General features: G+C 61.0%; 3 protein-coding genes across 5 annotated transcripts; all 3 read left to right on the top strand.

Moving 5' to 3' along the window:
• The first annotated feature begins 641 nt into the window (after window positions 1-641).
• Window positions 642-3074, top strand: S100A1 (S100 calcium binding protein A1). 2 transcript variants are annotated; one of them, XM_084303118.1, is made up of 3 exons: window positions 642-731; window positions 2525-2673; window positions 2779-3074. In XM_084303118.1, exons 2-3 carry the CDS (start codon window positions 2533-2535, stop codon window positions 2920-2922), a joined length of 285 nt encoding a protein of 94 aa, XP_084159244.1. In that variant the 5' UTR covers window positions 642-731; window positions 2525-2532; the 3' UTR covers window positions 2923-3074. The 2 variants fall into 2 exon arrangements, with proteins under 2 accessions (XP_084159244.1, XP_084159243.1); XM_084303117.1 differs by having other exon boundaries at window positions 644-776.
• A 798-nt stretch (window positions 3075-3872) lies between these two features.
• Window positions 3873-12748, top strand: CHTOP (chromatin target of PRMT1). 2 transcript variants are annotated; one of them, XM_084303248.1, is made up of 6 exons: window positions 3873-4032; window positions 5209-5290; window positions 6781-6934; window positions 9897-10080; window positions 10193-10330; window positions 11546-12748. In XM_084303248.1, the coding sequence occupies exons 2-6, from the start codon at window positions 5226-5228 to the stop codon at window positions 11746-11748; spliced, it is 744 nt and encodes a 247-aa protein (XP_084159374.1). In that variant the 5' UTR covers window positions 3873-4032; window positions 5209-5225; the 3' UTR covers window positions 11749-12748. The 2 variants fall into 2 exon arrangements, with proteins under 2 accessions (XP_084159374.1, XP_084159373.1); XM_084303247.1 differs by having other exon boundaries at window positions 9894-10080.
• A 2893-nt stretch (window positions 12749-15641) lies between these two features.
• LOC311219690 (mothers against decapentaplegic homolog 4-like) lies at window positions 15642-20270 on the top strand (the record flags this gene model as incomplete). The annotated part of the gene is given in 12 exon segments (XM_084302943.1): window positions 15642-15893; window positions 17010-17184; window positions 17287-17307; window positions 17400-17588; window positions 17703-17794; window positions 17796-17844; window positions 17937-18065; window positions 18151-18204; window positions 18309-18492; window positions 19293-19461; window positions 19812-19950; window positions 20059-20270. Coding segments are annotated over 12 exon segments (1650 nt in total). The 5' UTR covers window positions 15642-15656.
• Between the last annotated feature and the right edge of the window lie 416 nt (window positions 20271-20686).

Below are 20686 nucleotides of genomic sequence, written 5' to 3'. Positions count from 1 at the left end.
CACACCGCGTGCCTGGTGCCATCACAACGTCCCCGACCCTGACATGGTGCACACCCAGCAGCTTCCCCCTCTTCCAAACTCTAGGGATGGAAAAGCCTCTTCCATACTCCAGCGATGGGTTGGAGAGACAAGATCAAGCCCAGCCCCGGCACCAGCAACTGGAGCAACTGGTTTAGCTGGGTCAAAGTGGAGCACGGGAGTCGCAGAGGCTGAAACCTGTTCCAAGCTGTGTGTAAACCTCCTGGCATGTCCCTCGCTGCTCCCGGTTTGGTAAGAGCTTGTCCTGGGGAGCTGCCAGTGCGGACACGTCGGGCTGGCACCGCTGCGGTCCCCGTTCCTGGGACCAAACCCCCCCCCAAAGTGATGTCCCCGCAGCAGCGGGGTTCGTGGCTCCAGGCGGTCCCACCGCTCAGGGAAACACCCGGCGATTCCTGCTCTCCGGGGAGGTTTGGGGTTTAATGAGAGTGGGGCAGAGCCTGGCCAAGTGCACACAGAGCTTGGCTCGACCAGGGGTTGGAGCAAGTCGGTGGCCGTGAAACGGCCGTGAAACAGCCACCAGCTCGCTCCAAGCACCCGACCGTGCCGATGTCCGGTGGCTGCGGGGCAGGGCCCAGGTTATTTTTAAGCTTGGGACTGTCACAGAGCAGCTGGGCAGGCGGCGCAGTGCCGGGGCCGGGCATTCCCGGAAGGCTCGGCCGGATCCTGCCCGCTGCTGAGCTGCGCTGAGACGGGTACGGGGGTGCCACCGCTGCCAGCCCCTGCGTGGACACTGCCAAGTGAGTGACACCGGGGTCCCCCACCTCTGCCCGGGACCCCCACCTCCTTCCAGGACCCTCACCCCCATCTGGCAACCCAACTTCCTTGCAGGACCCCAGTTTTCATCCAGACACCCTGCCTCGATCCGAGACCCCCACCTCCATCTGGGAACCCCACTTCCATCCTGGTCCCCTATCTCCATCCAGGACCCCTAACTCTTGAACACCCACTTCCATCTTAGACCCTCATCTCCTTCCAGGACCCCTCATCTCCATCCAGACCCCCTACCTCCATCTGGGACCCAAATTCCACCTGGGATCCCCATCTCCATCCAGGGCCCCTTTTGTGGCCACCCCAATAGCACCAGGTACAGCCCCCAAAGATGCTCCAATTCACCCCAAAACCCTCCACGCCATCACCCCCCAGGACAGGGCCATGGTGGGTCTGCCTCCCCATGGGACCAAGCCAGGGTTGGGGGGGTGATGGCACTTTTGGGACCCCCAGCTGCATTATTTCACAAACACATGGGACGGGAAGTATGGAAAATGGAAACGGAGGGAGCGGGATATAATTAGCCCCGAACAAGGATTGGAATCTGGGATAAAGAGCCCGGCACCACGCGGCTCTTGCGAAAACGCTGCAGTGACAGCACCCGGCAGCCCCCCTGCTCCCTTGGGGGCACAAAGCGGGGGAATCGTCCCGGCCGGCCCCATTTGGGGGCTTGGCACCAGCCCCACTCCCGGGGGGCCGCGCGGGGATGGGGAGGCCGCAGCGGGCACGGCCGGGCCGCGCGGATGCTGGGCCGTAACGAGAGCCGGGATTATCAGCGCGGCCGGGGAATCTGGTTTCTTTGGCCGCGCCGTTGCTGAGGCAACCTCGGGGCAGGGATTGTGGGGCATTTTTCATGCGACAAGAGGCCTTTCTGTGCGCGGGGAGCGGGGGGGCCCACGCCAAGTCACCCGATAGCCCCCGCCGGTCCCCCCCGCCCGGCTCCGAGGACACCGGACACCCGCGCCGTTATCGGCCACGGAGCGGGGCTGGGGCCGGATCCGGCCTGGCACTGCGGTGCTGACGGATGGGGGATGCCAGCAGCTCACCCCTGGGGTCAGGATCCGACCTGGGGCTGGCCCCACGGCCCACCCCTTCCCCAGCACCCCACTGCTGCTCTTCATATAGGGCCGCAGCCAGGCCAGCTTTGGCCTCAGGGGTGCAAAAAGGGATGCCTAAGGTCTGACACAAGGGAGATGTGGACCCCCAAGAGTAGCTCCATGCCCCGTAAGCACCGAGAGATGCTCCAGCACAGTCCTCTGGTGCACAGTGAGCCGGCCATGGGGCGGCAGTGGGGCATGCGGGGCGTCCCTGCATTCCGGCCCCCGTGAAGGCAACGCGGGGCGTCCCGGTGGTGCCAGCCCGGCTGTCCAGCCCCGGTATCGGATCCTCCCGGAGGGAGGGGGCTTGGAGCTTATTTAACGTCTCCAGCTGGCCCAGCCCGGCACACTTGGCGCGGCGGGGAGCTCAGGTGAGTGCGGGGCTGGGGACGGAGTGTGGGCACCCACCGGGGTTTGACCCTATAAAGGGGGCACGCAGTCAGGGTCCCCTCCTGCAGAAGCACCCCGATAAAGCCTAGGGGGAGCACCAGGGCACCCCACAGTCTTGTAGCACCAAGATGGGGAGGGTGGGGTGGGCAATGCTCCTGGGATGGGGAAGGGGGGCACTGAAATTTGGGACTTGTAGCGGCCGCCGTAACGCAGCGGGTGCCTCCCTGCAGCTGGAGCCATGGCGTCACAGCTGGAAGGGGCCATGGAGACGCTCATCAACGTCTTCCACCACTACTCGGGCAAAGAGGGGGACAAGTACAAGCTGAGCAAGAAGGAGCTGAAGGAGCTGCTGCAGAGCGAGCTGGGCTGCTTCCTGGAGGTAGGGGCTGTGCTGGGGCACGGGAGATGGGCTCCCCGGTCCCTCCGTGCCCTGGGACATGTCCCCAGCTCTGGGGCTCACCCTTTGTCATCCCCCCCCCAACAGACCCAGAAGGACACGGGTGCGGTGGAGAAGATCATGCAGGACCTGGATGAGAACGGCGACGGGGAGGTGGACTTCCAGGAGTACGTGGTCCTGGTGGCCGCCCTCACCGTGGCCTGCAACACCTTCTTCTGGGAGAACGCCTGAGCCGGGTTGACCCCAGCCCCCCCCGCAGCAGCCAGCCGCGGCACCCCAAAACGCAGAGCCCCCCACGCCACCCCTCCTCACCCCCCGCTCTCCAGCGCACCCAGGGGATCCCGTGGGGATCCAGCTCCGCAATAAAGGCACCAACCCAGCCAGCGGCGTGTTGTCAGCTCCTTCGGGACCCCCCCCCCCCGGGACAAGCCCCCCCGGTTCACCCAAGGGCCCGGGGACGTCCCCAGCTGAGCCGGGCCCCAGCCCCGGACCCCCACGGGCCCAGCACCACCGGGTCGGGTGCCCCCAACCCGTCCGGGGCTGCGGGATTCGGGGGCCCGGGGGCAGCCGCAGGCCGGGACTCGCTGCCCGCCGTCCGGGCGCCCGGTGGGGCCGGAGGAACCGGTTCGTTATCGCCTCGCCCAGCGGCCCCCGCCACCAGGCAGCGCCCGGCCCGGCGCAGGGCCGCCAGCGCCATCGTCCGCCGGCGTTGGGGCCAGACCCGGAGCTGCCCGGGGGGGGCACCCGGGAACCACCGGGGGCAAGCGGGACGCCCGCATCCCACCGGCGGCGGGGAAAACGGGGGCACCGGGAAGAGGACGGGGGCCTCAGGGGGAGGACGGGGGTTTCGGGGGGAAGGTGGATGCCCCACGGGGACGAGGACGGGGGCCTCATGGAGCCTTGGGGACGCCCCCGCCCCACCGGGGCCAGGCCCCGCCGCGCAGCAACCCCCCCGCCCCCGGCCCCGCCGCCACCGCCCCTGCCTCCGGGCGACAGCGGCCGGGCAGCACGGCCAGAGGTCCCGCCCACCCCGCGCCGGTTGACCAATAGCGGCGGAGGAAAGCGCTGCCCCGCCCAATGGCGGAGGGCGCTGTGCTGGCGGCACCCCGCGCCTGCGCTGTTGGGGCCGCCGCCATTTTGGCCGGCTCGTGGCTGGGCGGCGGGGAAAAGGGGGGGGGGGCGGGCGCTGCGGTCGCGGCCGCCATTTTGTCGCTGAGGCGCTGGAGGGCGGCGGGAGCGGGCGGAGGGCGACGGAGCCAGCCCCGGTCCCGTGAACCGTGAGCAGCCGCCGCCGGCCGGGTATAGCCGGCTACAACCGGGACCTGGCGACCGCCTGCTTCGGTGAGAGGCCGGGGGGGCGCTGAGGGGGCGGGCGGGGAGCCCGGAAAGGGGCCGGGGGGGCCGCGCGGGGCCCTTGAGGGGTCGGGGAGCCCTCAGGGGACTCTCAGGGGGCCCGGGGGGCCTCTGAGGGAACCGGGACCTGCCACTGCCCAGGCTCGGGGCAGGGCTCCCGGGGGCGGTTGGGGCCAGGCCTCTCTTTCCCCGCTCCCCCCCCCCCGGGCCCTTCGCGCTGTGGCGAGAGAATGGGGGAGAAAAGGATCTTAAAAACGCGTAGTGGTTAAAAACCAGCCGGGTTTTAGCTCCGCGACTCGGTGGTGGTTGGTAAAAGCCTGCCAGGAGGCCGCTGTGCCGGGTATTGTGAGGGGGAACGCTCGGCAGTCAGCGTTGAGCTTGATGGCGGTTATAAAAAATGAGGAGTCGTTGTTTTTTTTTTTTTCTCGTCGTTTTTTTCATGCTCATCGTTGCGAAAACACCCAAGGCTTGAGCCGTGCTCGCAGGATCGATAACAGCTGGGTTTAAATCCTTTCGCTGCTTTTGTGCCCCTTGCGGCACGCTTTCATGCTAGGCAACCACATCATGCCTGCGGGTGAGCTGCCTGCTGAAGCGTTAGATAACAAAAATCCGAGGGGACTGCACATTTACAGTGTGTCCCTGGCCAGCCAAGCTGTGGCAATCATAACATAGCACGGGGAGATGGAGCCTTAATATTTTTAAAGTGCATAGCACTTCTGTAGGGTAATCTTGGGATCTCATTGCGAAGTACCTGGCATTATCTGCTAAAAATAAATTGGGGTTTCCACCTGGCTTACACTAACAGCTTAGGAACTGTGGCGGTGTTGCTAGATGCAGTACTAAGCAAGGTGTTTAGGGGCCGCCTCGACTGCCGATGCGCTGTATTTTTGCAGCATTACGCCTACCAGAGGAAAAATTTTCACTGTCTAAAGTGAAGTCTATTTAGTAAGAATTGAGTTAACATAACTAAGTAATTTATTAAATGTGCTGCATCATGGCAATGGCCTAGAGAACTTAATAAAATTGTGCTGATAAAATCGCAGTTATTTGCCCGTTTCTTGATTCTCTGTACCAAAGGAGCTGGAATGCAGATTTTTGAATGTTTAGCTGAATAAATGCAAGATCCCCGTGCTGTTGGTTACATCCGGCTCTCTTGTTTTGCAGATTCTGTTGATCTGAAGATGGCTGCACAGTCAGCACCGAAGGTTGTGCTAAAGAGCACCACCAAGATGTCTCTGAACGAGCGGTGAGGAAGCCAACAGCAGCTTCAGCTCATAAGAAATTTTTTTACTTAATTATCACTGTCCGGTGTCCAAAAACCAACGTGGTTTCTGCCCTCTTTTAACCTCAGTAAAACAAGCAGATGGCTATGCACCTCTGTCTTAAACTGCAACAAATGTGGTACGCAAGGTTAAAAGGGCAATTGTTTTGGAGCAGTTTATCCATAGCAGTTAATATTAAACTTCTCAACACGTAAATATGGCGGGATGTGTTATAACAACAGAGAAACCTCACACCCTCCCTTTTTCTTCCACATGTTTTTACATTTATATAGTTGACACTGCGGTATGGTAGCATGTTACCTGAGCTGCAGTAGGCTTGCTGCTTTGTCCGAGGCAGACACACGTGCATGTGGTCTGGCTGTAAGAGGCATGCAGCGGGCCATTAAACAAGCCCAAAGGCCCTTTAACAATGTTTTGGGCCTTGTAAGAGGCAAACGCTTTGCTTCATCTCCATCTCTCTTTTCTCGATACCGATTTCTTTATTTCTTCTGTTGAGCATTCTCCCGTTTTTTCCATGCCATTGTGCTTCTGCATTTCTACAGACAACTAACAGCGGTGCTACAGTGACGTTTCACTTTCTTACTAATCACTCGTTGGTTAACTATATTTATATCAGTGAACCAGGGAAAAATGGAGCTGTTTGTGTGCAGTTCCTGCTCTGGCAAGTGCTGCAGTGAGAGCCAGCCTGAGCCAACAGTTGGAGCTTGTTCCCGAGAAGGCATGTGGTGAGGTGCAGTGCAGAGGAGGCTTGCTGGCCTGTTTCATTTTGGTCAGTCCCTATTCCTTACCCGTGTTTTCTTTTCCAACTTGTGTAGCTGCCAGGACAGGGTAGACAGCTGATGGGTTGCTGCTAACGCTGCTTACCGTCTTGCTGTGTTCTGCTCTGATACAGCTCCTAAAGACAGAGGATTCTCCGTGCACCACAAACACTGCCAAGCAAACTGCTCTCATCAGCGAGAGCGCTCAGCTGGTGGCATTTCTTAGGCACCAGTTCTGTGGTGTGCCAGAGGCATCTCATTCTGTCCCCAAGGTGATGTCTTCTGTAAAGCTGTCCCGTGGTATTGAGGTTTTTTTTATAATTTTTCTGAGATCTTTGAGGGTTAATTTAGCTTTTGCAGTCAGATTTCACTTGGCTTTTCTGTTTGTGTGATGTCCTCTTCCATCTGTCATGGTCATCTCTGCTTATTGCTTGTTTTCATTCCTTCTTCCATTTCTAAAATCAGTAACCTAAAGCTTTATCACTTCTGAATTAATATCCAACATCACTTCTGAGTTTCCAATTCTTGCACACTTGTGGAAAACAAGGAATATGTAATCACATATGATGTGACCTAAGTACCACTCTTTACATAAGGTTCATGGGATCTGGAGATCCAATCTTGAGAACCATGAAATGCCAATAAATGTATGTAATAAAGCTTTATTTAAACACCCATTTTATTCGACCTTGAAGCTTTACTAACATGCTGAAGAACAAACAGCCGATGCCAGTGAATATTCGGGCTACCATGCAGCAGCAGCAGCAGCTAGCCAGTGCCAGAAACAGAAGACTGGCCCAGCAGATGGAGAATAGACCTTCTGTCCAGGCTGCTTTGAAGCTTAAACAGGTGAGAGAAGGGGGCGTGCTGTGGTGTGGCCAGGTGATGCCTGTCACCAGCTGATGGCTTTTCAGGATACGGTGGATTTTGAAAAATGTTCCTGAAAGTTAAAAACTAGAAACCTTGAAGGGGCTTGAAAAAATCCTGTTTCTCACTCCAGATAAGTAATACTTCGTAACTTACGGGTTAATATTACTGAGCTCATTGTTGTTGTGCTGGCTGTTCATATCTCCTCTCTATTTTTTCAGAGAAATGTTCTCATTCTGGGTTTCTGGATCTGCAGAGTTCTTCATCTCGCACTGTAGCTGCAGTTACAATTGCTGCAGATTGTTTCCAGCACTTACTGTCCAGTTGAGGCTGGTTGCTCCCATCCCCAACTCCACCCTCTCTTGGTGCACTCCCTTGATAGCAGCTGGCTGCGAGGACCAGATGAACAAACTGATGCTTGATTGCTTGCAAATGCTGGGCTGCAGGCCTGGATTTGAGGAATAGCGTTGCATTTTCCTCATGCAGACGGTCTTTCTCCCCATTTTAGTGATGAATGCTATAGATTGTGGGGCATATTTGTCAAAGTATCCTCTCCGTTCAGCAGCAGGTTTGAGCAAGCATGCTTGCTTTTGATTTCTCTGCTGCGGTCCACGTGCTTTCCTGTAGCTGTGGGCTTACAAAAGGGGCAGTGGTGAAAAATAATGTAGAGAACAGGTGTTTGCCTGGTCTGCTCCTTATCAGGCCAAGGGGTTTTGCAACCCTTAAAGCTTGTATTTAAATGGGAAGGCTGAAAAGATCAGCTTAAAATGTGTGCATAGGGCATGGATTGGAACCTGTGGGGTTGTGCTGCACAGCTGTGCAGTGAGTTTAAATAGCAGCACTGCATGACTTGACTGCAGCAGAGCTTAAATATAATTCTCTGCATTATCTTGCACGCCAGGAGAAAGCCCTGGAAAGTTGTTAGCTGAGCTGCTTCACTAAATAGCTGGAATACTTAAACCTGCCACACGTGCTCATGTTCAGGGCTTAATTCCTGATAAAGAGGAATGCAGCTGCTTTTTAAGATCTCTTGAGAGTTCTGTTTTAAAAACAGACTGCGGTGCCAGTTAGCCTCCCAGAGCTTATAAACAAAAGCTCTGGAAATGGTAGCCTGAAGAACTTTCTGCTTTAAAAAAAAAAAAAAAATCAAACCTTAAGAATTTCCTAAGTGGTAAGTGAAACTGGATTGAAAGCATAAAGTTTCTGCTTGCTGAACTGAGGAGAACAGGAAAGAGCTGAGCCAAAAGCTTCGCCCATATGCCAGGAGTAGGTGTACTTCACGTTCTTCTGGGACTGAGTGCTGCCAGGGAGGGCTGCAGAAGCGCGTTATAGGGAAATCTGGAAACCCGATTGATGTTGGATTGCTCTTTGAAGACTGTAAGTTGCTCTGGGAGTTGGTGTGGTGACAGGCTTTTTGCAGGCACTTCACTTGGTAGCACCAGGAGCTTTTCTGATCCATTTGGATGTGCTGAGGAGCATTGATTCCAGGGATGGCTCACCTGTGCTTCAGAAAAGTACTCTCAACTCCTGCAGGGCACTGCGTGTGCTAGCCTTATGGGTTTGTCTTTGTACCCACTGCATCAGTCTTTACGTAAACCTCCCTTCTCTTGTTGAGTAACAGCATTTGTGTCGTGGCTCTAGGCATGCACTTAGTGAATAGCTGCAGCAGAGCAAGGTGCTGCTGCGCTGAGGTAAGGCAGGAAGGTGAGCGCTCTCAGGCTCTGTCAGGGCAAAGTCCAGCAGTTATCTTAAACTCTCATGGTAATATAAATGAGTAATGGGATGCGAAACGTTCACCTGCTTTCTCGTGCCTTCCTGCCAGCTGGGCTGGGCAGAAGGGAGACAAACATCTCAGGCTGCTGCGGCTGTCAGAGCAGCGAATGAGTAAGCTCTGAGGCTGTAAAACTCAAACCTTAGCTACAGAGTAGGCTGCTTTCAGGAGAAGCCTTTCAGCTGCCCACAGGCTTGAGTCAAGTAGATCTGTAAAGCTGACGAGAAGCGTAAGCAACTTTGGAAAGCTGTAGTACACTGCTGGGCTCTGTGCCTTACCTGCTGAGAGCTCTTGAGAAGCTCTAAAGGTCCCCACTGTTTCCCAGCCCATCGCAGGGTTCGATAGTTGCTGCAGAAGCTGTAGTCTGCTGCGTGGAGCTGGGATTGGTCCCAGTGCGTGTTAAAAACACCGGGATGTAAAATTGGCAGTTCTGCTGCTGCTTCAGGAGCAGTTGGGCTGTGCCTGCAGCCGGGCTGGTGCGGGCTTTGAGGACTGGAGCAGCTGTGGCTGTCCCGAGGGAAACCAGCTCTGTGAGGTGGGCTCTGGTGCTTGGACCTGCAGGACTTCAGAGAGGGGGGGAAAAAAAACAACTTCGCCTTAAAATACAGATAAAGATAACTTTTCCAGTTTCTGTGAGGGTCAGGTGCTTCAGTACAGTTTTAGTTTGGTGGCCAGGCCGGGGCTGTAGCAGCAGGCCCCTCGGAGCGGTGTGCTGGTGTGAGGTAGGCCAGGCTCCTTCCCCAGCAGGGGTGGTTGCTGTGTAGCTCAGAGGTTTTCACGGTCGGTAACCTTCCAGCAAGAAGGATTAGCGGGCTGCCGTGCGGATTAAGTGTCTGCTTTGATTCGGACCGAGCGGCGCTGCTAAAAACGGAGAAAAATATTTCCTCCTGAATCTGCAGACTTTCTTGTCTCTGTACAAACACTTGCTTCCAGGGAAGGTCTTTGTTCTCGGTTTGACCTTCATAAATTATCCCTCCTGAAGCAGATATGATTGTCCTCTGTTTGAAGCTCGATTGTGTGCTGCAGAGAGCTGTTGACCCTCTTTTTTTTTTAAAAAAAAAAAAAAAAAAAAAAAAAAAAAAAACTTACTGATAAGCAATTGCCATGCTGTTTGTGTCGCAAGTCGGAGATTGCTGCATGACTTTGTTCCTTCAAAATCTTTCATTCCAGAAGAGCTTGAAGCAACGCCTCGGTAAAAGCAACATCCAGGCACGATTGGGCCGTCCAGCGGGACCCCTCGCTCGCGGAGCCATGGGAGGAAGAGGACTGGCCATGGGGCAGAGAGGTTTGCCACGAGGAGCCATGCGTGGCGGCCGGGGGGCGAGAGCTCTGCTGAGAGGGGGACTCCCGCTCAGGGGTGAGTACCGCGGCTGGTCCGGCAGCGACGCCGCCTGTTGGACGGCTCGGCTCCAGTTCCTTTGCTCAGTCTCGAGCTAATTTGTCTGCCTGGAATCCCGTCGCTGTTGCAGGTCAGAGCATGCTTCGGGGCGGACGAGGAATGTCCCCCAGGATGGGCCTGAGGAGAGGCGGCCTGCGAGGTCGCGGTGGCCCTGGAAGAGGTGGGCTGGGCAGAGGCGCCATGGGCCGCGGTGGACTTGGTGGCAGAGGTCAGTGCGCAGAAACTGCGGGAGCAGCGTGCTGCTGTTGCACACACCTGGGTTCCCTTCCCCGTTTAAGGTTAGCTGATGTGGGTATGTGCAGCCCGAGAGCCACTCACACCCAAATGGGTGCATAACACAGTGCTAGGTGAAGGCTTCTTTTCCTGAAACATCTTGCCAGGCCCTGTGCTTAACCCAGATCTTTGACTTCCAGTGGTGCTAGAGGGGGTTTGGGTAGTGCTGTTCCCTCCTGCAGGTATCGCTGGCTCTGTGATGCTTTTGGTAGTAGTGCAGGTGGTGAGTAATCTCTGAACGTGCTGAGGAAGGCTACGCTGTCTTCCCGTGCTGCAAAAAGGAAATGATAAATGGCCTGTGTAAACCACAAGGCTGGATATTTTAATTGGGTGAGGGGCAAAAACTCAATAGAAGGCTCAAACTGGTGTATGAAGGAGCAGGTTCCTCGCTGACCCTTCACATGGGCAAAGCAAAATTAAATGCAAAGTCAGAAACCGAATCAAGTCTTGGGGAAATGAGCCTTCCCCTTGTCAACAACAATGAGAAGCACCAGAGTGAAGCAGGAGCACAGGGGGAAGTAAGGAGACAGCTGCTGATGGCAGGGTCAGTAATGTTTCTGACATGTTTGGTTAGAACATCTGCCGGACGTGCTCTCCTGTTACTTGGAGATGAGCAGTGTTTCTCAGAGCAGTCTTTGGGAACCTGCATGTCTCCTGACAGCTTTGGCTTTCGCTTTATTTCTTTGCCTGACAAACTAGTGCTAGTACTGATCAGGGTGGTCTCCTGGGTGTCCTGCTTCGGAAATAGTCTGAAAACTCTCAGGATTTGAGGTACTTCAGTAGAAGTTCGCTTGTAATGTTTGCCGGAGTTGGCTCTTTGCTGAGAGCTTGAACCTGTCCCAAAAATCTGCAGGGGCTGCACTCGGCAGAGGAGAAAGTATGCGGAGTGGTGTAGGGGCTGGAATGCAAGCAGGGGAGCTGGCAGTCGGAGCTGAGGGCTCGGCAGATAGCTGCGGCTCAGATGTCTCCGGGCTGAAACCGAAGCAGCCTGGGGAGCGCAGCAGAGCCCGAGTCCTGCAGCTGGGGGCAGCAGCTCCGCCGAGGCTGCCTGGCTCCCCGGGGAGGTGCCGGAGCAGCTGGGCCGTGGCTCTGCCACGCCAGGCCCCGAGGCTGCGTCTGCTGCCTGTAACTGTTGTCTCGTCTCTGTAAGGTCGCGGCATGGCGGGCCGGGGAAGAGGGGGCTTCGGAGGCCGCGGCAGAGGCAGAGGACGAGGAAGAGGATCGGCACGCCCGGCGCTGACCAAGGAGCAGCTGGACAACCAGTTAGATGCTTACATGTCGAAAACGAAAGGACACCTCGACGCCGAGCTGGATGCCTACATGGCTCAGACAGACCCCGAAACAAACGACTGAGGGTCGTTGCGAGAGACTGTCGGTGAAGTTAGTGTGTTATGTCAATGCCCATAAGCTAAAAATGGAAACCCTGATTCATGCTGGAAGGACCCACAAGAATAGGGAGCGGCCCTGTTCTACCAAGAAATCAGCCTTTAGCGCGTTTCTTTAACATTTTGATACTCTGTGTTGTATGGAACCTTTCTGGATTGTTTTTTGTATCTTTTTTTTTTTTTTTTTCTCCTCCCCTAACTACTCCAAAGGTGACTCTGACAGACGTGCTGCCGTTAGCCCCTGACATCAGCCAGCCGCGGTTCCTTGCAGCCCCCCCGCGGAGGGGAGCTGCTCCTTGGTGCTGGGACCGCACGGTTCTGTGCCTCCGAGGCACCGCGGTTGCATTTTGGGACCGGTGCTGTCCCCAAGTGCGACCGAGGGGCCGAGCTCACGCCCCCAGCTCCCTTCAGTCCATCCGAAGCAAAGGCTCCCGGCAGGGTGAACAGTTGAGCCAGGTTTAGGTGTAGCGCTCCTTGTAGACTTGCCAATCTTGCTGTTTTGCACCCAAAATTCCTCTCTTGTTGATAGCTAGCGTTCTGTTAATGAGTAGTGCGGAGGACTTCCCGAGTTGAAGGCTTTTTGGGGTTTGTTTTAGATAAAAGTTTGGATTTCTTCTTGTGTTGTGTATGAGCAGATGGCACCAGTGGTTTCTGTACCTGCAGGAAATTTTATTTAAAGGGATGGGAAGCAGGACCACGGCCTTACATCAGTGACAGCAGGTCGGGGCAGAACTGGCTTTTCAAAACCCGGGGTCCAAGGTTTATTTACTCGCCGGTGCTGTTAGGGCTCAGTGTAACCGAACCCGAGCCCTCAGAGCAGCCCCCGCGCGTTTGGGAACGGAGAAGGGGCCCGCTCCTCCCCCTGCCCTCCAGTTTGAAGTCCGGCCGTTCTGTGACCTGTTCCGTTTCGCTGGAATCCCGTATTTCTGGTTTGTTGTAACAAAAGGAGAAATAATTACAAAAGCAAAGTGGGCTCCGGCTGCTTTCTTTCCCTTTCCTCAGCGTGCTCTGGGGGTCACCGCGGCCTTTCTGCCACTGATTTGGGGTGCATCCGCGCCGTCCCCTTGCACCCTATGCATTAGGGTACTGGGGGCAGGGCTGGACCCCAAAACCTGTGCCCTGCAGGGTGGGGGCGCGTTCCCCAGGCGTGCAGCTCCTCGTGAGGGGGTGCTGGGGGTGTGGGGGTGCTTTCAGCCCCCCGCACACATCGCTGCTCCTCGCTGGGGGTGAAGTTCCCTCGGTGGGTGCCTGGGGAGCACCCCGCTGCCTTTCCCGTGCAGCTGGGGGGCTGCTGGGGGAGCTCCAGTGCCTGGAGCAGCGCGGGGGGAGCCCCTGTTTTCCCCCCTCACCTCCCCTGGCCCTCCTGGCTCAGGGCGAAGGGCCGGAATGGGGCCGGGGGCTCCGGGTCCCTTGTGGCCGGGTCCCCCCGGGGGGCTCCGCGCCGGAGCCGCGCCCGGAGCCGGGTCCGGAGCCTGGGGCAAGAGCCCCGCCCGCAATGTAAGCCTTGCCCCCATTGGCCGGCGGGGCGGCGGCCGGTTGTCACGCCGCCTGCCATTGGCCGCGGCGCGGCGGCGCCTCCGGCGGCCCCTTTTGTTGCCGGAGCGCCCAAGTTGGCGGCGGCGGCGGCGGGGATGCGGCGGGAGCCGGGCCCCGGCTGAACGGAGCCGGGCGGCGGAGGTGAGTGGCTCTGACCCCCCCCCCGGCACTGCCCAGCCCCACCAAGCCTCCCCCCGCTGCCCCCCGTCCTCTCCCGGCTCGACCCGGCCCGGCTCCCCCTTGCCCACCGCCCGGTGGAGCCCCCCCTCTGCTCCGCTCCCCGCTTTTCTCCCTCCCCGGTTTGGGTTTGTGCAGGGGGGGCCCCGGTGCCACCGGGGACGGAGCCGAGACCCCGCTCCGGGCCGTCCCGGGGGTTGCAATAAGGCGCCGGGAGCCCCGCGCATCCCCTCGGCACCCTCCTGGCTGGGGGCTGCAGCCCCCCCTCTGCACCCCCCCCCAGGGACCCCAGCACCGGGCTGGCAGCGGGACCCCCCCCCGGGCACCGCCGGTGCCTTTTCCGTGCCCCGGGGATTACCGGAGAGCGAAGTTGGTGGCCCCGGGGTTAGGCAGGGGGGGCGCGGGGTCCCCTCCGCCGGGCTGGGGGCGGTGGTGGCCGGGGCGATGCGGGGTGGGGGGGGCATAGAGCCCGGCCCGAGCCCCCCCCCCGCTGCTGGAGGAGCAGCAAGGGCCGGTGAAAAGCCCCCCTCCGGCTGGGACAAAAGGCTGGCGCAGAAATGTCACCTCCAGCCCGAGCGGGGGGACCAGGCACCGGGAGGTGACCCCAGCGAGCGGCCACACCGGGACCCCCGTGGGGCCTCGTCGGGACCCCCCGGCTCTGGGCGGCCCCGTCCTGTGGCACCAGCAGGGCCGGCGGTGCTCTCGGCGAGCCAGCAGCACCCCTCTGCTTCAGTTTGCCCCAAACTGGGCTGACTTTTGGAGGGGATTGGGGACGGCAGCGCTGGTTCTCCTCGAGCCGTCCTCCCGGAGCCACCGGCATCACCGGAGCTGCTGGGAGCTGCAACTGACACCGGGAAGGCTCCTGCTGGGGTGGCCCCGCACAGCCCCATCTTTCAGGGGCTCCCTGCTGCCCTCTTTCACCTCCTTTGCCCTCAAAATTTGAGCCTCGCTCCAGAGGCAAAGCGTGCCAGGCCGGCGGGGTCTCTGGGGACGAGCTGGCTGGCAGCGAGCACCACGAGCACCGGCACCGGGGAGCTCCGGGCATCACCGCAACGCGTGCCGAGGCACCCACGGAGCAAACCCCACAGCCCGCAGGGGAACCCGGGGCCATGCTCCAACAGCGGGGGCCCCTCCGGCATCCCCCAGTCCCGCTCCCGACGGCATCTGGCTGGCCTCAAAGCGGGGGAGCCCGGCCAGCAGCATCGCCCCAGCGAGGGGGGGGGCCGTGGCCATGCGCCCGCGCCGGGGGCCGAGCCAGCAGCGCGCTGGCAGGACAAGCGGCCTCCCGGCCCGCAGATAAGCCGCGCAGAGCAGGGGCGAAGGGTTTGTTGTGTCTGCCGCCGGCCCAAGGATTTTCCCAGGCCCGGGAGCGCTCGCACCCGCCGTGACTCAGAGCCCCGGCTGGAGAAGGCAGGCGGGGAGGGGGGTGGAAGGATGCTCGGGGGCCCCGGCACACGCGTGTGCGCGCGGCTCTCGGCGTGCGCACGGAGGAGGCAGAGGGAGAAGCCCAACGGAGCAGCCAGCGAGGGGTTAAGGAGCGGCGCCAGCAGCTCGGGCTCTGTTTAGTCTGGGCTCCGCGCTGGAGACGGGGCCGGGGCAGCGCCGAGCACGCCTGCGGCACCCCGAGGTGAGCACTCGCACGGCCGCACGCTGCGCACACGCGGGCGGCCTCCCCGCCGCACGCCGTCGGGGTGGCGCGGCTGCTGGCCACACGGCGCCGCCGTCCCCGCGGACCCCCGGGCCGGGCGCGTGGCCACCCGCGGGCTCTGCCGCCGCCGGGGACACCCCGAGCACCCCAGGCATCGCCGTTACCCCCGTGGCCTCTTCCCACCCCGAATAGGGACCGTGGAAGCCAGGCATCCAAGCTGGTCCCCCCCCCAGTTCGAGGTGACACATGGCTCTGTGCCACCTCCTCGCCCGCCACGTGCCCGTTCCAGGTGCCACCGCGTCCCCGGTGCCGCAGGGGGGCCGAATCCCCCCTCTTCTCGCCACCTCCAGCCCCCCTGCGGGCACCAGCGCGGCGCTGCCACGATGCTGAGTGACCGAGGCGGCGGCCCCGTGCCGCGGTGGGCGCGCAGGCGAGGGCAGGGGGGCCGGCGGGGCCCCTGCCGCGGGGTGACGGGCAGGGCCGTGCCGTGCCGTGCCTTGCAGGGGAGCGGCGCCATGTCCCTCGGCGCGCCCACCAGCAGCGACGCCTGCCTGAGCATCGTGCACAGCCTGATGTGCCACCGGCAGGGCGGGGAGAACGAGACCTTCGCCAAGCGGGCCATCGAGAGCCTGGTGAAGAAGCTGAAGGAGAAGAAGGACGAGCTCGACTCGCTCATCGCCGCCATCACCACCAACGGCGCCCACCCCAGCAAGTGCGTCACCATCCAGCGCACCTTGGACGGGCGGCTCCAGGTAACCCCCACCCCGGGCACCCCACGGCCTCCCCAAAGGACCTGGGTGATCCCAAGACCCTCCAAACATCCCCGAGCTGGGGGTCCTGGGGGTCCTAGGGGGCACCTGATGCTCCATAACCCCCCCCCCCCCAAACCCCACAGCCCTCCCCAGGCTTTGAGAACCTGGGGTCCCAGTGCCCCGTGAGCCCCCAACACGTGAGGTGTCCCCAGTCTGGAGGGCCCGGGGTATCCTGGTGCCCTGCAGACCCCACAGTAATCCCCAGCTTTTGGCCCTTGCTGTCCCTGTGCAAGCAATCACTGAGCTGGGGGGTCCTGGGTTTTGGGGTACCCCAGAGCCCCCCAAGACCCCACAACCCACCCCAAGCTTTGGCTACCTGGGTGCCAATCCCCTGAGACCCCAGCGCCCTCCCCAAGCTGGAAGGCGGGGACAAGGTGGGAGGGGGGGGCAGGCATGAGGGCAGGGGGAGACCCACCAGAGGGGCCCCCCCGAGCAGAGGGGTGCACAGGGGGGGTCCCCACAATCCCCACCCCACAGCTCCGTGCCTGGCACCGCACTGATTTCAGCATCCGTGCTGAACCACACGTGTCTGCGGGGGGGGGACAGGGGGCAGGCAGAGCAGCCCCCCCCCAGCAGGGCAGAGCCTCCCTGCAGCATCACAGGGGGCTGCTTTGCCCCCCACCCGCTGTCCCGTCCCCCCACCACCACCCCTTTTCTCCGGCATCCCCGTCCCCCGGCGGCGCTGCCCCCCTTGCGGGGATGAGTCACTGTCTGGCAGCCTGCAGCAGGGGGGGGGCGCGGGGGGGTTGTTATGTCTGGAGCGAGCGCGGCTCCGGGGAGGCGCAGGGGGAGCCCCCAGCCGCTGCGGGGTCCCAGCCTGGCGCCAGCGCCGAGCTGCGGGGATTTATTTGGGGTCAGGGTCGGGGGGCTGGGTGATGGATGGATGCTGGGGGGGGGGTGTCCAACTGTGCGTGTCCCCCCCCATCCCCATGTTGGGGGTGCCATCGGTGGGGCTGGCTGCGCGTGGTGGGGTGCAGCGTCCCCCCTGGGCACCCACCCTGTCCCCTTCCTCACCGCGTGTCCCCCTCCTCACCCCGTGTGTCCCCCCCCCCAAAGGTGGCGGGCAGGAAGGGGTTCCCCCACGTCATCTACGCCCGGCTGTGGCGCTGGCCGGACCTGCACAAGAACGAGCTGAAGCACGCCAAGTTCTGCCGCTTCGCCTTCGACCTCAAGTACGACAGCGTCTGCGTCAACCCCTACCACTACGAGCGCGTGGTGGCCCCGGCCATCGGTGAGCCCCAACACCCCCACAACCCCCCCCCCACATTTCCCCCATACCCCCCCCCCTATAACGCCCCCCCCACACCCCCCCTCCTCGTCTCTCCCCCACCAGGTCTGAGCATCCCCAGCGCAGGTGAGACCCCGGCCCCATTGCGACCCGGCCCCGGCGGCCCCCTCCGCCCCCCCCCCAGCCCCCCAATGGTCTCCGGTGTCCCCCCCGCCCAGCGCCCCCCGCCCGCCTGGTGAAGGAGGAGTTTGTCCATGCCTGTGTGCAGATGGAGGTGCCGCACGGGGCCAAGCGGGCGCCGCGCCCCCCCGCCGAGCCCTACCGCCCGCCGCTGCCCCCCCCGCCGCTTCCCGAATCCCCCCGCGCCCCCGGGAGCCTCTACCCCGCGCTGCCCATGTCGCCCCCAGGTAAGACCCACGTTACCCCCCCCCCCGCTCAAAATCAGCCCCATTCTTGGGGAAGGGTTTGGGGGCACCACGCCGAGCCCCCCCCCCATCCTCAACCCCGTCCCCAACCCGCAGTGGCCCCCGGCGGCCCCCTGCTCCCCCTGCCCCCCGGCGAGGGGCTGCTGCGGATCGCCTGCCCCACGCCGCCCCCCGCCACGCCAGCGCAGCCCCCCCCCGCAGAATGGATACCCCGCGCCCCCCAAGCCGCCCTACCACGGTGAGTACCGGGGCTGCCCCGTCCCCCAGCTTTATGGGGGGGGTCCTACACGCTGACCCCCCCCACCTTTGCCACCCTCTCTCCCACCCCAGGTTCTCCAGCGAGCTGGAGCAGCGGCAGCACAGCCATCTACGCCCCCAGCCTGGGGGGGCTGCAGCCCCCTCCCCAGCCCGGCAGCCGGAGCCACCTGCAGCCCCCCCTGCACCACCCCAACCACTACTGTAGGTCTGGGGGAGGGGGTTAATGGGGTTGGGGGGGGGCACAGCATCACAGCACTCACCCCATTTTGTGCCCCCCCCACCCCAGGGCCCCCACACCATAGCTCCGCGCCCTACCAGCAGCCGGTGTCCACGCACCCCGGTAAGCACCCGGCAGGCGCCCAGCACCCCAGTGCTCATTTCGGGTGCCCTGACCCCCCCCCAAAAAAAAAAAAAAAAACAAACACATGTGTCCCCCCCCCCCAGGGCCAGAGTTCTGGTGCTCCATCGCCTACTTCGAGATGGACGTGCAGGTGGGGGAGATCTTCAAGGTGCCGTCCAACTGCCCCGTGGTCATCGTGGACGGCTACGTGGACCCCTCGGGGGGCGACCGCTTCTGCCTGGGGCAGCTCTCCAACGTGCACCGCACCGACGCCAGCGAGAGGGCCCGGTGGGGCGGGGGGCGAGGGGGGGGCAACGGGGGTAGGGGGGGAGGCAGGGGGTAAGGGGTGGGATGGGGGGAATGGGGGGGTAGGGGAGGGTGTGGGTATGAAGGGGGTGGGGGGGAATGGGGGGCGTGGGGAGGGGGTGGGGGGATACAGGGAATTGGGGGAGGTGTGGGTACGATGGGGGATTTAGGGGGGGTATGGGGGAGGTGGGTGAATGGGGGAGGTAATGTTAATTAGGGGTAGTATGGGGGCAGATAGGGGGGTAAATTGAGGAGATAGTATTAATTAGGGTTCATATGGGGGCAGAATGGGGGTAAATGGAGGAGGTAATGTTAATTAGGGGTAATATGGGGGTAAATGGAAGAGGTAGTATTAACTATGGGTAGTATGGGGGCAGAAAATGGGGGGTGAATGGAGGAGGTAATGTTAATTAGGGGTAATATGGGGGCAGAAGGGGTGGTAAATGTATGAGAGTATTAATTAGGGGTAGTATGGGGGCAGAAAGGGGGGGTAAATGGAGGAGGCGCAGGTCCAGCAGGGGGTGTACATGGCCAAAGCGTGATGCGTGGGGCAGAAATGGGATTAAGGGGGCAGTTTGGGACTGGGGGGGGTAAAGGGGGGTGTGTGGGGTGGATGAGGGGTGCATGGGGCAGGAGGGAGATACAGGGGGCAAATGGGGGACACGGGGGGCAGAGGGGGCAAATGGGGGGGGTAGGGGGCAGGTGGGGGGGAAATGCAGGGGGTGGAGGGGTGCGGGGGCAGGAGGGGGGGACACGGGGAGCTGACGGCCTGTCCGGGGCAGGCTGCACATCGGGAAGGGCGTGCAGCTGGAGTGCCGCGGCGAGGGGGACGTGTGGATGCGGTGCCTGAGCGACCACGCCGTCTTCGTGCAGAGCTACTACCTGGACCGGGAGGCCGGCAGGGCCCCCGGGGACGCCGTGCACAAGATCTACCCCGGTGCCTACATCAAGGTGGGGGACAGGGGAGAGGGGCTTTGGGGGTTTGGGGGTGGGGGGACCCCCTGTGCCCACGTTAAAGGGGGTCCCAAGGAAGGGTCCCCAGCACCAAGGGGCAATGGGAGGGCCCCAGGGAGGGCAGGACCCCAAGGCCACGTTGAGGTGGGTGCCAAACAAAGGGGGACCCTCGTGCTGTGGGGGGGAACAAAAAAAAAACAGGGGATGGGGGGACCCCACGGCCACATGAAAGGGCACCACCGGCATGGGGTCCCTGGTGCCAGGAGGCAACGGAGGGGCTGCGGGGAAGGATGGACCCCATACCCATGCTGAGGGGTCCCCCCCCCATCATCCTCATCCCCCCCCAGGTATTCGACCTGCGCCAGTGCCACCGGCAGATGCAGCAGCAGGCAGCCACAGCCCAGGCCGCCGCCGCCGCTCAAGCGGCCGCCGTGGCCGGCACCATCCCAGGGCCCGGCTCAGTCGGGGGCATCGCGCCCGCCGTGGGTGAGTGAACCCGGGGGGGTGCGGGACGGCGTTTGGGGTGGTGGGGGCATGGTGAACGTCCCCCAGCCCTCGGATCCTGCATCCCACGGCCGTCTCCCTCCCGGGCAGGGCTGTCGGCGGCGGCGGGGATCGGCGTGGACGACCTGCGGCGGCTCTGCATCCTGCGGCTCAGCTTCGTCAAGGGCTGGGGGCCCGACTACCCGCGGCAGAGCATCAAGCACACGCCGTGCTGGATCGAGGTGCACCTGCACCGCGCGCTGCAGCTGCTGGACGAGGTCCTGCACACCATGCCCGCCGCCGAGCCGGGCCCCCTGCGCTAGCACGCAACGCTGCCCTCCCGTTCCCCCCGCGCTTAATTTAATTTTTTGTAAGGAAGAGACCTCCCCAAAAAAAAAAAAAGTTAAAAGAAAAAATGAGGAAAAAAAAGGAAGATACAAAAAAGAAGGGGAAAAAAAAGGTATAAAGAGGGGAAAAAAGGAAAGAAAAAAAATGAAAAAGGGGAAAAAAGGAAAGAAAGAAAAGGAAAAAAGGAAAAAAGGAAAAAAAATGAAGGCGACAAAAAGAAAGGAAAAAAGAAAGAAAAAAGGAGGGAAAAAAAAGATAAAAGAAAGAAGGGGAAAAAAGGAAATAAAAAAAGAAAGGAAAAAATGAATAAAACGAAGGGGGAAAAAAAGAAAGAAAAAAAAAGAAAGGAAAAAAGAAAGAAAAAAAAAGGAGGAAAAAAAAAAAGACGAAA

This window comes from Netta rufina (assembly GCF_964035555.1).
Source record: "Netta rufina genome assembly, chromosome: 29".
Classification (NCBI taxonomy): Eukaryota; Metazoa; Chordata; class Aves; order Anseriformes; family Anatidae; genus Netta; species Netta rufina.
This window is presented reverse-complemented; position numbering and strand designations above follow the sequence as displayed.

Bases quoted from the DNA above. Each gene is read 5' to 3' on its own strand.
- S100A1 (XM_084303118.1), top strand. From the start codon at position 2,533: ATGGCGTCACAGCTGGAAGGGGCCATGGAGACGCTCATCAACGTCTTC. The intron at 2,674-2,778 runs GTAGGGGCTGTG...CCCCCCCAACAG, and splicing joins AGCTGGGCTGCTTCCTGGAG to ACCCAGAAGGACACGGGTGC.
- CHTOP (XM_084303247.1), top strand. From the start codon at position 5,226: ATGGCTGCACAGTCAGCACCGAAGGTTGTGCTAAAGAGCACCACCAAG. The intron at 5,291-6,780 runs GTGAGGAAGCCA...TCGACCTTGAAG, and splicing joins AAGATGTCTCTGAACGAGCG to CTTTACTAACATGCTGAAGA. The intron at 10,081-10,192 runs GTGAGTACCGCG...TCGCTGTTGCAG, and splicing joins AGGGGGACTCCCGCTCAGGG to GTCAGAGCATGCTTCGGGGC.